Source organism: Odontomachus brunneus, unplaced genomic scaffold (genome assembly GCF_010583005.1).
Source record: "Odontomachus brunneus isolate Ranch 3 - 2012 unplaced genomic scaffold, Obru_v1 Obru_scaffold_035, whole genome shotgun sequence".
Taxonomy (NCBI): Eukaryota; Metazoa; Arthropoda; class Insecta; order Hymenoptera; family Formicidae; genus Odontomachus; species Odontomachus brunneus.
Genome location: NW_022639485.1, coordinates 7,244 through 19,516, shown reverse-complemented (window position 1 = coordinate 19,516; position 12,273 = coordinate 7,244). Strand labels below are relative to the sequence as shown.

The window sequence follows — 12,273 nt, the reverse complement described above, 5'->3', positions numbered from 1 at the left end:
CTCGTGCCCGACTCGAGAGAGCAGAGCACGAGAAGAGGATCGAGCGAGCGAGTACAGGCGAGCACGACGCGCACGCACGCACACACGCTCTGACGATGTGGTGCTACTCGCGCGCGTCGCGGCCACCGCGGGGCCTTCGGCTTGGCTCGACCCCGGTACTCGGCACCGCTCGGTTCCGCTCGGCGCGGCTCGACCCGACTCGACTCGACCAGCGCCGCGACTCCGCGCGAGCGATTCCGCGCCGCGCGGATGATGATGACGACGACGACGACGACGACGAAGCACCGCACCGCGTGCGTGAGAGAGAGAGAGAGAAGGCGCGAGAGAAGGGGGCAGGTGGAGAGGAATGGACTGATGCCGAGCGAGTAAACCACCACCGGCGAGCGCGGTGAGCGTGCAGGGGCGGAGGTACGCGCGAAACGTCCCGGAGGTACGCGCGCGCGCGAGTCCTCTTCGAGGTGCGCGCGGAATCCCTCAGCGAGGTATACGCCGTCGTTGCGGATGGAATAAACGAGCGCGCTATCTGCCGCGGAATTGAAGGGCAAGAGTCGCTGGAAGGCCGAGCGATTTGGCTGGCGAAAGTGGCACGAAACTACTTTGGTCGGGTACAATTAATTGTACGAGTAGAGTATCGATAACCGATGGAAATTGCCAATCGCCGTGTGTCCATCAGCCCCTAACGGCGAGGCTATTTTCTCTAAGCGGCTTTACAACTTCCGTGGAAACCCCACGCGAAAAAAGATGATCTCGTGCAGAGCTCACTTGTCCACTTGACAATAAAGCCCGATTATTCCTCAGAAGAGCAAAGAGTTTTGTCTTATCTTTATTTCCATCATTCGTCTCCCGACGTCTCCGACGAGTCTCGTCAGAGCATCTTCTGGGTCTCGAGTATAAAGACGGAACTAAGTACGAGTATTAAGTCTAAAGTAGCCGCGAACTTCATTATGACTCCCCAAGTTTACGTACGAACGACCAGTCTACGAGTGTACTATCTGCTCCGACATTTGTCGCCGACCAGAGATATTTTAGAGAGGGCATCAAGCAAGACTGGAAAATGTTGAGATCTCGAGGAAATGTCGAGATCAGTTATTATTACGAAGGTTCTATCATGAAACAGTTGAGGCGAGCGCTAAGAGGAAGTGCGCAGAAAGACGAAACGTGCATTGCAAACGAGAAAACCATAAGGTTTCGACCCTGCATGAGATCCTTTTTTCAGAAAATGTCCCAGGCTCCGGAAAATATTGCGCACGCGGACCGGAGGCGCAGCCCTCGAGGTTCGTCCGAGCCGAGCTTGAAAATGGATGCGCCTTGGTGTCTGCCACGCGTCCGCTACTGTATGGGCGTGCAGCTGCAGTCGCGTCACCCGCTGCGAACCGGCGCATCCGCTCTGCTCGGCTTTATCGCGGCTCCGCGTCGCGTCGCGTCGCTCCGCGCCGCGGCGAAACGGGCGCGCTCGTCCGCTCGTTAGCGTGACTCCGCTCGGCTCTGCTCGACCTGGCTCGGCTTCATTCGGTCAGGTTCGACCTCGACATGGGCCGCCGCGGCGATCAGCGCGACGTCCAGCATCGAGTCTGTAATTCGGCTGGAATCTCTCGACTGTGATTTCAGCCCAGGCTGCGAAGAGGAAAATCGACACGACCAGACTGTCGAAATGAAAGAGAGAGGCAGAGAGAAAGAGAGAGGACGCTGCCTCCCAAAGCGTTCATGTCCTTTCCCCGATAGAAACTGAGGTCAGAGTTCGGGCAATTGGATAATTCAACGATGCTTCCGTGGACGGTACGAGCGCGAACGCCAGAGCGATCGACGTCCTATTTTAGGGGCGACATGCCAAACGACTGTTTAAATGTCGCGAATTACCGCGATTGACGTCCCCGAGTTGTTGTTGTTAAGCGCCCGACGCTACGGAGAGATTTCGGATTGCCCGATTAAACTGTCATGTCCCGCAGTACAAATGACCCGACGCCGCGCGTCCCGCAGTATTACGCGCATACAACATCTGTATAAATAATCGACATGAAACTTTGTTTTCATTAATAAGCGCGCGCGCGCGCGCGCGTCTGACTTTGCGAAGTCGAGACGACGAACACCACGCCGCTCTTCCTACCGTTCCCACTAGGCACAACCTTGCCCCACACGATCTCCGCTTTATGATTCGCATTTCTATTAATAGTCGCCTGAATCGGCGAAGTATATCCAAGGATCTACCGAAGTAAAGGACTCGTGTAGTCGCGCATCTCCGAAAGCGGTCTGCAGGCGAAGATTTATGGACTACTCGGACCACTCGGTACTTAAAGCGTCGGGTCGTGAAAGAAACGCATGGACTTCCGCATGTGCGAAATCAAGATAACACGTGATTTTCCGTATTTTACCTCGCATTTATGAGTAATCCGCAAAATCGTTACAGCTTTTTGATCTTCAGGTTTACGAAATACTTCAGGTTTATGGAATACTCACGAGTGAGCACAAAAAGTCAATTGAAAATCAGTAATATTCGTCGACTAAATAATAATACAGAATCAATAAGAGTCACGGCCCCTCAGGATTATTCGAATCTGTCAATTATTTGTCCAAAATGCATCTGGGAAATGCCGTTTCGTTTCGAAAACACAACTTCAAGGAAAATTCCGTGACGTGTGAGCGTTCGCGTAACGTGATGCGCGGAATGAGTCTCGCTTTAAAGAACAGACAAGATTTCCGCGTGATACGGCGACATTTGCAACGTATGAGAGATCAATTTTATCGATGCCTGTCGCCATATTAGAGAAGTGTCGATTCGGAGGAAATTAATTTTCTGAAACCTGGTTTCTCTCTTTCTCTCTTTCCCTCTCAGTATCGGCATTTTCACGGAAAACTCGTCGCGTCGCGTGCAATTTGACTGCGTCGCTTATCTTCGTCGTATAATACCACGGTCTCGCCTGAGCTTTATCTCCGTTTTGTCGCATCTCCCGCGTTTCCACATGCACGCGGTCATAAGCGCTACTAATCAGTGCTCAAATCACTTGAAGTAATCTGCCGGCGTGTCTCATATCAGTTTCTGCCTAGTCGGCAAACACAAAGAGACCGTAGGAAAGGAGAAAATCCCGACTAGTTACGTCCGCCCCTGTCCCCGCATGCGGAAACGTTTCGGATTAATAATGTCGCTGCGGCGTACCCGCGCTGATGCGGGCTCTAAAAGCTGAGCCAGGGTTATGCAGACACCAGCATGATTTCAAGATGAAGTTACACCTCCCCAAAGAACACGCGCCACCGCGAAACTTTCAGTTTATATTTCCCGAACTTGCAGTTTTCGAACTTTCGCGAAATCACAGAAATGTGAAACTTCTAAGTTTTGAGACTGCAAGATCAATTGCTCGCTAAAGCTCACCATATCAAATCTCGCGGTTTTATTCTCATATTAATCTCCCATGTATAATCATGTTTCTTGGGACTGCAATAAAATCAAAATACATCAAAATCTGCAAACAGACTTGCACTGTTTCGAAAATTTCCGGGTCCTTCGCGAAAGTTGGCGAACAATTTGATATCCGTTTGGATCCCACAGATTCACCATTAGATACAGAAGAAGGTTAACAGTCTAATCGACAAGCTGATAACATTTTGCCGATATATGTCGCTTCTCGCGATCTGTCTGTCATATCTGTAATTAACATGTCTGTCATGTCCGTAATTAACGGTCGGATATTAGGGGGAAATCGAATGCAGTGTGAGTAAGTAAATTTCGAAGTACTCACGGTAAATCCGCGAGCACAGACGCGACGAACCTCAGCTTCACCGAAACGCGTAATCAGCGATATCCGCGCACGACGCAGTAATCGGCAATGCGGTTCGTAATCCTTTAGCATGCAGGTATCGCGATCAATAGTAAGCAACGGCGATGGATACTAGATATACGCAAAGACGAACAGTAGAGGCTTGTTCAATCCGCTATATATTGAGTATCTGATCCACAGTATATGAAGCATAATCCGGATAGGTATGCCCCGGCATTATCACGGATAATGCAGCCGCGTGTCTGTCACGAACCGCGCGCGATTCGTCCCGTCGAGAGAAACACTAAGACGTTACGGACCGCCTTGAGTTTCTGCAAGACAGTCCATGGAGAAACATGGCGAGCCTCTTGATATACACGTCGCATTTACGTAAGAGTCTACATCGTTCACGTACGCTATGCGTGCGTCAAGGAAGTTTGAATAAGGGAAGTTGGAAAGACTTCCATGGGGTGATACTGCGTGCAATTTTGCAAATCGTCTGAATATGTAATTGTCAGACGAGGCTAAAGCTCCAGGAACGAGCTTTTTCGTCAAACAAAAGGCGCTTTCCAATTCGTAATGCGGGCGCTGTGCAAATTTGCACTTGCACTCGGGTATCGTTGCCGCGATGCGAGCGCACGCTGATTAAATATGTTGCACGTACGTTAATTAAACTTATACAGATAAACAGCGACCTTTGTGTTTGGCTACACCTGGTAACAGGCAACCACGGTCGCACACGCGTACTACGTGTAATACTCGCTGGGGAAAAGCGCGCTATATCATTAGTCCCAGCTCCCGGTATTAAACCAATTCCCGTAATCGATGGAGTACACGCAGGTGAAGCAACAACGTCAAGTTGTAATATCCGTGAAAATTAATTCGCCACTCGAGATATCGCCACCAGTCGCACTGTTACGCGTCTCTCTTCTTCTAATCGCGTGTAATATAACATTTAGCTCAATATCATCTCAGTGTTTGTATAACTTTGATTGTATTCCAAAACGCCCTTTTTGAGGAAAATTTTACTGAAAATCTAGTCTGTAGTTTGCGTTACATATTCTACGGATTTCCAATAAAATTCTCTTCAAAAAGGACGTTTTGAAATTGCAACAACACTTTTTTTGCTTGAATTATTTCAACTATGCATTATTTCTAGATATGTTCAGGAAAAAATAATTATATATAAATTTTGTCTCTATATGGCAATATATAATCGTATGTAACTATATATGCTCATACTGAGAAAAATGCTGTTGTACAAATATAATCGAAATGAACTTATATTTCTAGCGGGTCCTGATCTCGATGTTTAGATAAAATTATTTCTTTTCTTCATTCAACAGTATTCCTTTTTCCTATAGACATATCATATATATCATTATATATGATTATATATGTGACCATAAAGGGACAAAATTTATATGTTATTTTATACAATAGTTTTGAGTTTGTATATATACTTTTGAAATATTTGCGTATAATTATGTGTGCTATCGCGTTTGCTCAAGTTGCTATCTTGCTTATCTTCTTTACTTTCTTTAATGTTCGTAACTAGTGCAATTTTAAAACATTGTCAATTGCGGACGGACCATTTGAGAAGAATTGTTGAAACTAATGTTTATACTATTCTGTAAATTCTAAGGAGTTGCCGAGAAAAAGGGGAAGACCCCAGGATTATAACAATAAACTTCAACTCTGTCAAAGTTGGGAAAACGAAAACGACTTCCCTTTGCGGGAATTCGGGCCGGCGAATCGGAAGGGACACGATGAGAATAATGTCAGACTTGGAACGTAATGGAGGAAAATGAAGTACGCGGGATATTAGTGCCTGTATTAGCGGCTTGCATCGGGCCGGCATTATCGATCACCTCGTGCGCTCGCAATGTTGTGTGTATAAGCAGGATTACCATGCGCGCTCCTCGCGATATCCCCAGAGACCGTCCCGTGGATTTTCATGGAGCCATCTCTATGCAGATTGTACTATCGTCGTTTGCGACCGATACGACGCCAAGATGCGATCTGAGAGCGCCGGGGGGAGGGAAGAAGAGGCTGGGAGAGCCGGGCAAGTTTAATAAGATTAAGCGGGAGGAGTATGTGCGAAGTTACGGCTCGACAATGTTGTAAGTTATGCATATTGATCGTCACTTTAGATGGGGTTGCCTCAACATGGCCTATCGAAACTACCCACAGACAGTTCATGGCGTCGCTTATGAATACGTAGCATTCGTGTATGCCGTGCACGAATCGCGAGATCTCTCTTCCTCTCTCTCTCTATCTGTCTATGAGAAAATGTTTTTCCTCCAATGTAACTCGGTGTAAAAACGCGTTTCGCATTTATCTGAATTGCGCTGTTAATTATGTTATTTATAGAAACGAGCTTCCTGGAAATAGGAATAGAGATGCAGGAGATGCGATGCCTATCAGACATTTAAGCTTGTGTATCTTAGATTACAGTAAACTAAGTGTATATTGTTTGGAAGCACTTTTCACCTTATCATGAGTTGGTGATTGTGTTCCGACTTCGGTAGTGTTGAACAATCAAGATAAGAGTAAGTAACATTGTGTTGAATAAGAATAATACCTATGTTCTCGAAAGCTTACATGCTTTATTCAGTTGCTTGTCCAACACAAGTTGATTCATTATACATATTTTTTAATTTTAGTTAAATTAATAATCTAGCTGCCATAGACTGATAAAATTAGGCTGTACACTTTTAGAAACTTAACTTTGCGAGAAGTATGGCAATTTTTTAATTGTCATACTTTAATCATGAAATACATGCGATTATCTTAGTAATATCCACTAAATATTGGCATTTGTATTAAAAAATTATGAGCAACATTTGGTAATGACTTTTCTTCGAATTGTGACATATGGAATAATGAGCACCCGGCGAAACTGCGAAGATTAATCGACTCATAAGTCTAAAGTATTGATCTTGATGTCAAATGTATCAATATCCTTAATATTCATATTCGGTTCCGCTTTGTTGGGGTGCGGTATCAATCCGTTGATTTCGTCTAATTTAGCTCTGACAACTATCATGGTATGTTCCTCGATGTATGCCAGCACGAATTTCTTGAAAACCGTCGTGACTACTTTAGTCGCCACGTTTAATATGGGATCCAGAAGATGACCCTCGAATTTGATGTCATATTTCCTGCAAAAATATAAAATTTAACGAGGAAACTACAATAAAATCTGCGACAGCTCGTGGCACTCTTGTAAGTCGTAATTATAAATTTGCACACTGAACCCGTCAATTAAATCTGCACGTTGAGATTGTTGGCTACGTATTTTCAGTTAATACCACGTTGTTGCGCGCCACGAGTAAAAGTGAAACGCCTCAGTCGCGAAGTTAACGAACGCAAAACTGGAAAATCAGGAAGGTGCACTTTGTAACAGGCACAGTAGATAAAATCTGACACGATTTTTCTACACAGAGATTATCTCGCCGGCTTACGACGATTAGCTCGTAGTTATCGGTTTATAATTACAGATATCGGCTTGCGCGCGATTGTTATCGAGGAACTTTGCTATCGTAAATTTGCGCAACTTCACGAATTTATTCTCGTAACGAAAACAATTTGTTGCGCACGTTATCGCCCGTCGAACGTCAATAGAATATAATATGCAATATCGGGAACTGATAAATAATGCCCGACACTCTCGGCACTATCTTACACGATTGCGTCGAACCTCGCGTTGGAAAGTGCCATGCGTCTTTATTCACACACATTCCGGTGCGCAAAGCGCGTAAAACACAATGAAACGATATTTCAACTAAAGTGGAAGAAATAAGATCTCCAAGAACCATTCGCGGTTGTCCACTGCAAATTGAAATTTATACTATGAAAGAATAATAATGCTTAACAGTATCTAACACACGTGACCGAATTTTCCTAGATTTCTGTCGTGTGCACGAATCAGCCTTCCATGTGAAATCGACCCTTTATCCCGACTATTATTAATACTGTTAATACTTATTCCCCATCCCAGTTAACAACTGTGCATTTTTTTATTCGTTTTGAATGTTGAAAATACCGCCTCGGCCAGGAGACTAAACGATATTTACCCAACTTCAGTGAACTTGATGGAGTCGAGAGAAATGTGATAGTCATTCAGATCAATCGTCACCAGAACCTTAGTCTTGAGGTTGTAGAAACGGCCGTACAAATCGCCGCTTCTCTCAAATAACAAGTACTTTATATGGTACGCGTAGTTGAACTGTGAAAATTATAACCAGAAGTTAAAACACGCTTATTGGTCCCGCGAATTATTGCATCTATACACCACACGTGCCGCATTCCATCGATACATAACGCGATTAACGTCTCTGTCTTGTTCTTACGTCCATAACATCAAATCCCAGGTCCATGTCCAAGACTAATATCTTGTCGGAGTACTTTGCGATCACGTGGCCGGCGCGTTTTATTTTCGATAGATTCTGCACCCAGCCTTGCTTGAGATCAACTTGTCCCTTGAAAATCCCAGGCTAAGAAACAAAGTCCGAAATAAAGATATGCATGTCTCACTTGTTGCTATGATACCGAGGTAAAGCTTTCGACCACCTATGATATTTGAAGAAAATTCACGAGAAAATAGACAACCATATCATACCATATCCGGTAGAAGAGGTTCAGACATATCGATGACATCCATAGGGTCCAATCCATTCTTCAAGATGAACGCCCGCAAGTGCGACACTTGACGATCAAATTGCTCATCCAAGACTACAGAATACTCTAGTGGTTGAATGACGGGACTGCGTAACACACAGAAGTGCGCATCTTTTCAACGTGTCGTTCACGAGTCACTTGAGCGAAACCGAATCATAGAATACAATTTCGACTTGCGTGCGTAAATTGCAAATTGTCACTATCTGCGACACTAATGACGCGTCAAAGTTCTCCAAATATCGTTATGACGTTAATTGAGACACTAATTGCGTCCGAGACGCAGAGATTTAATTGAAATGTAGGATCGGTCAAACGAGAATCAGATCGCTGAAATGATGTAAAATCGCGACTATTGAAGGATTACGCCGAGTAACTGCCTGGCAATGTTTTGATTGATGAGGGTGACACAGCTTTATCCGAGTACACGGATGTTACGAAATATTTTGCTTGAACGTTTCTATGCAGTTCGAAGATCTTGCTTATTAATTATCAGAACGCATAAACTTACGGGCTTTGTTCGCCTAGGGATGCGGCATCGCTGTGTACAAACACAGCAAATACCAATAAGAAAGCCAATTGCACTTGACCGGCCATGTTTGCACTGACAATGAAGTGAAACTACGATCAATCCTGCGGTCTCCTCAATTTTTATTACCTATCAGATTACACCTTATCGGTGAATTTTGTTCGATAACGCATTACTGATAACAAAAGCGACAATTCTATCGGGAGACGAAAGATAACGTAAAAAACAAATTCCTATCTATAATTGATTAATTCTATGACCGAATGATTTAATTTGTCAACACGGTGTGCCTCCTTGCGAGAATGCTGGCGACGTTAAGGAATCGTGATACACCGAGGAAGGAAATATATTAACTTGTTGCATAATTTCCGTCGTATTTTTTGGGTAAAGTTAAAACTGATACAATTCTGAAAACAAAATTTAATTCACATCATATTGGTTATTACCTACAACTTATATAAGAAGTATACAATCAAACTAGCAGCGCAGTTGAAAAACAAATTTAATATTAATTTATTATACGTCGAAGATAAGCGCGCCAAAAATACGACAGAGAAATTGCGCGACAACCTAATATTTATCATTTCTTTAGTCGGTACAAAAGTGTATTTGACTTTCGATAGAAGCCATTCATGTATATACCAATACAAATAATAATGCTGATAATGTTCCAGAATGATGACGAATGAGTGAAGTCTAAGGCGACTATTTAGTTAATGAATAACTCACTTCCATTGACTGTAAAATCAAAGTTAAATTTGACTGATAAAAGACCAACCGACCTTTGGACCGACCCAACATATATTTACGAAGTAGAAGAGTTTAATATGTGTAGTCACATTTCAACAGTGTATTATATTTATAATATATGATTCAAGATTAGCCTCTCAAAAAACAAGTAACACCTGCGAAATAATCACGCAACAAAAGAATGTAGCGCGATAGCGCTCGTTCAAGATCTTCCGATATGAAACCAGAGAAAAGCGATTAGCACAGGTTTAACATTTTTTTAATATATATAACAAAGAAACACGATCTTCTCTTGTTGGCACTCAAACGACCAAGAGATCGACGTCGGTACAATGTTCGTTCGAATCAATTGTCCAGTTCGAGTTTCAATAGCATATCCTGGAAGAATTTGACTACTACTTCGGGGGGCACATAACGATTTACTCCGTCCAGGTATTTTTGAATTGCTTCCGCCACGTCTGTCTCAATGGATCTCGTGATGTTGCCCTTATTCAATGTGGCCACGACTTCGGCAATGAACGAGATTACCCAATACTTCCAACCGCTGTGATTTTGAACAACCACGTTTCCGATGCTGCAATAATAGAGGAATTAAGTCTCCGAGCTTACAGAGAAAACGTCATTGAGATGCAAGACGATACTTCGCTAAAAATTATTGGAAATTACTTGAGAGTTTCCAACTGGAGCTTTTCGAGAGCCAAACTGTAATCCATTGTATTGAAGGTGATGATAGTACTAATATGCACTGCTTTGGCATCAGCCGTAATCTGTCCTCTCGGATGGAGAATGCGCAGTTCCAGATCGTAATCGTACGCTATCTAAATGCGGGAGAAGAAATTAATTGCGCGACAGAGTATCACGATATAGCGCGTAATAATAGGTATCTTATTCGCTACTTTATCGCTTTGTCGAGAAGATCAAGATTGAGAGTGAAAAGTTTTATCTGTAATTACCATCAGCATTTGGAATTCGACGTCCAGCGCCAGCTCTATTATCCTGTTTTCGTACGTTAAGGTAGCCTTGTTGAATTTCAGTTTGGATAAACCTCTCAATTTTCCTGAATCCAGCACGAAGTGGGCTTTGTACGAGATAATTGGGATTCCCGGAAAAGGCTAGTGCAACATTAATAACAGTTCTAAATTAGTTGCGTTTTCAGCAGCGAAGCCGCTTTGCAACTGCAACTGTAAAATTTGTGAATTCGATTGATGTATGCCCCTAGATTCAATCAAGAGCATACACCAGAGAATCACAGAGATTCACGAAATTTATAACAGTTGCAAAGCAACTTTACTGGACGCAGCTAATAGGTACTGCGGAAGTTGAGTGAATTAAGAGTCAATTAACTTACCGTTTCTGTAACCAATTAAGTCCTACTAACGCGAATAATAGAGAAAATCTCGAAGGATAAATCTCGCTTGCAGTCGAATGCGTTTTGTTAAATTTGACGAGTATTTTGACGAGTTTTCTCAAGCAAACAATGTTGAGACATTTTAAGACGGTTTAATTATTATTACATTATTATTATGTACTTAAATTCACGAGGAAAAAATTCCCCTTTTAGTACAATTTATATTTTACAATATACAATCATATGCAGTCGTATAATGTAACTACAAAAAATGAGTAATTTAAACTACGAAAGGCATATAATTGAGAATCAAAAAGAAGTTTAATTATTTTATGTCTAATTGCTTCTTCGACGGGACACACATGCAATCGTGTTTGTGCAAATTTAAACATCTTTCGCTCTACTATCTCAAGTCACTTAAGAAGACTCATCGTGAAACTTCATGAACTTCTGCGCCGTAATTATTTCTCTGCTATCATTACGATCATTATAATCTCATTGTCTTAATTGTATCATATTAATTGAGACAATTAGTTTTAATCGTATTTCGTGCAGCATATACATACACAGAAAGAACGATTTATTGAATCAAATAAATGTTTCTTTGGAATAGTCCAAACAAATTATTTGATTGACACAACAAAAATATTTCTTTGGAAGCCGCAAGTAAATATTTGTGTTGCGTCAAACAAAATTTCGTTCGATCAATCAAAAAATTCGTTTGGACTATTCCAAAAAAGTGTTTATTTGATTCAACCAAATTCGTTCTCTCTAGATATATGCGTGAAATACGAAAATACAAATTGGAAAATAATACGAGGATGTCGCGTGTTATCGATTGTTACATAGTACGCGAAGAGAAAGGTTCTTATCGAGGACAAGCGAATCAAGTCGTGATTGTCATTGGTCGAAATGTAAAGGATCTTGCGGCCGCTTATCGCACGCAAAACAACGATGCATATTTTATCTGAAATGCTTTCTCAAACACTCATCGCTTATTTGCGCGATGCAAAGATTAAAAATGACTTCGCGCGCATTTAAAAGAAAACAAGTAGTAATTCCAATCGTCGTCAAAGAAGTAAAGTACAACTGGGAATACCGTTGATACAACGAGAAAATGGTCTTATAATATTAGGAAAACACAAAGGGATACTGCGATTAGCTGTCTCTCTCTCTCTCTCTCTCTCTCTCTCTCTCTCTCTCTCTCTCTCTCTCTC

The 12,273-nt window shown here is 42.6% G+C and overlaps 2 protein-coding genes across 2 annotated transcripts in view; both read right to left on the bottom strand.

Annotated features, from left to right (window-relative positions):
- Nucleotides 1-6,338: 6,338 nt before the first annotated feature.
- On the bottom strand, nt 6,339-9,108 carry LOC116843708. The gene is made up of 5 exons (XM_032814358.1): nt 8,941-9,108; nt 8,374-8,518; nt 8,105-8,248; nt 7,829-7,980; nt 6,339-6,913 (listed from the first exon to the last, which is right to left on the bottom strand). The coding sequence occupies exons 1-5, from the start codon at nt 9,024-9,026 to the stop codon at nt 6,670-6,672; spliced, it is 771 nt and encodes a 256-aa protein (XP_032670249.1). The 5' UTR covers nt 9,027-9,108; the 3' UTR covers nt 6,339-6,669.
- Nucleotides 9,109-9,363: 255 nt separating this feature from the next.
- Nucleotides 9,364-12,273, bottom strand: part of LOC116843709 — a 7,205-nt gene continuing 4,295 nt past the window's right edge. Inside the window, exons 3-5 of the mRNA XM_032814359.1 lie at nt 10,662-10,820; nt 10,375-10,526; nt 9,364-10,282 (exon numbers count right to left, since the gene is read on the bottom strand). Of these exons, the coding sequence (XP_032670250.1) occupies nt 10,054-10,282; nt 10,375-10,526; nt 10,662-10,820 (540 nt within the window). The 3' untranslated portion in view covers nt 9,364-10,053. The remainder of the gene's footprint in view (nt 10,283-10,374; nt 10,527-10,661; nt 10,821-12,273) is intronic.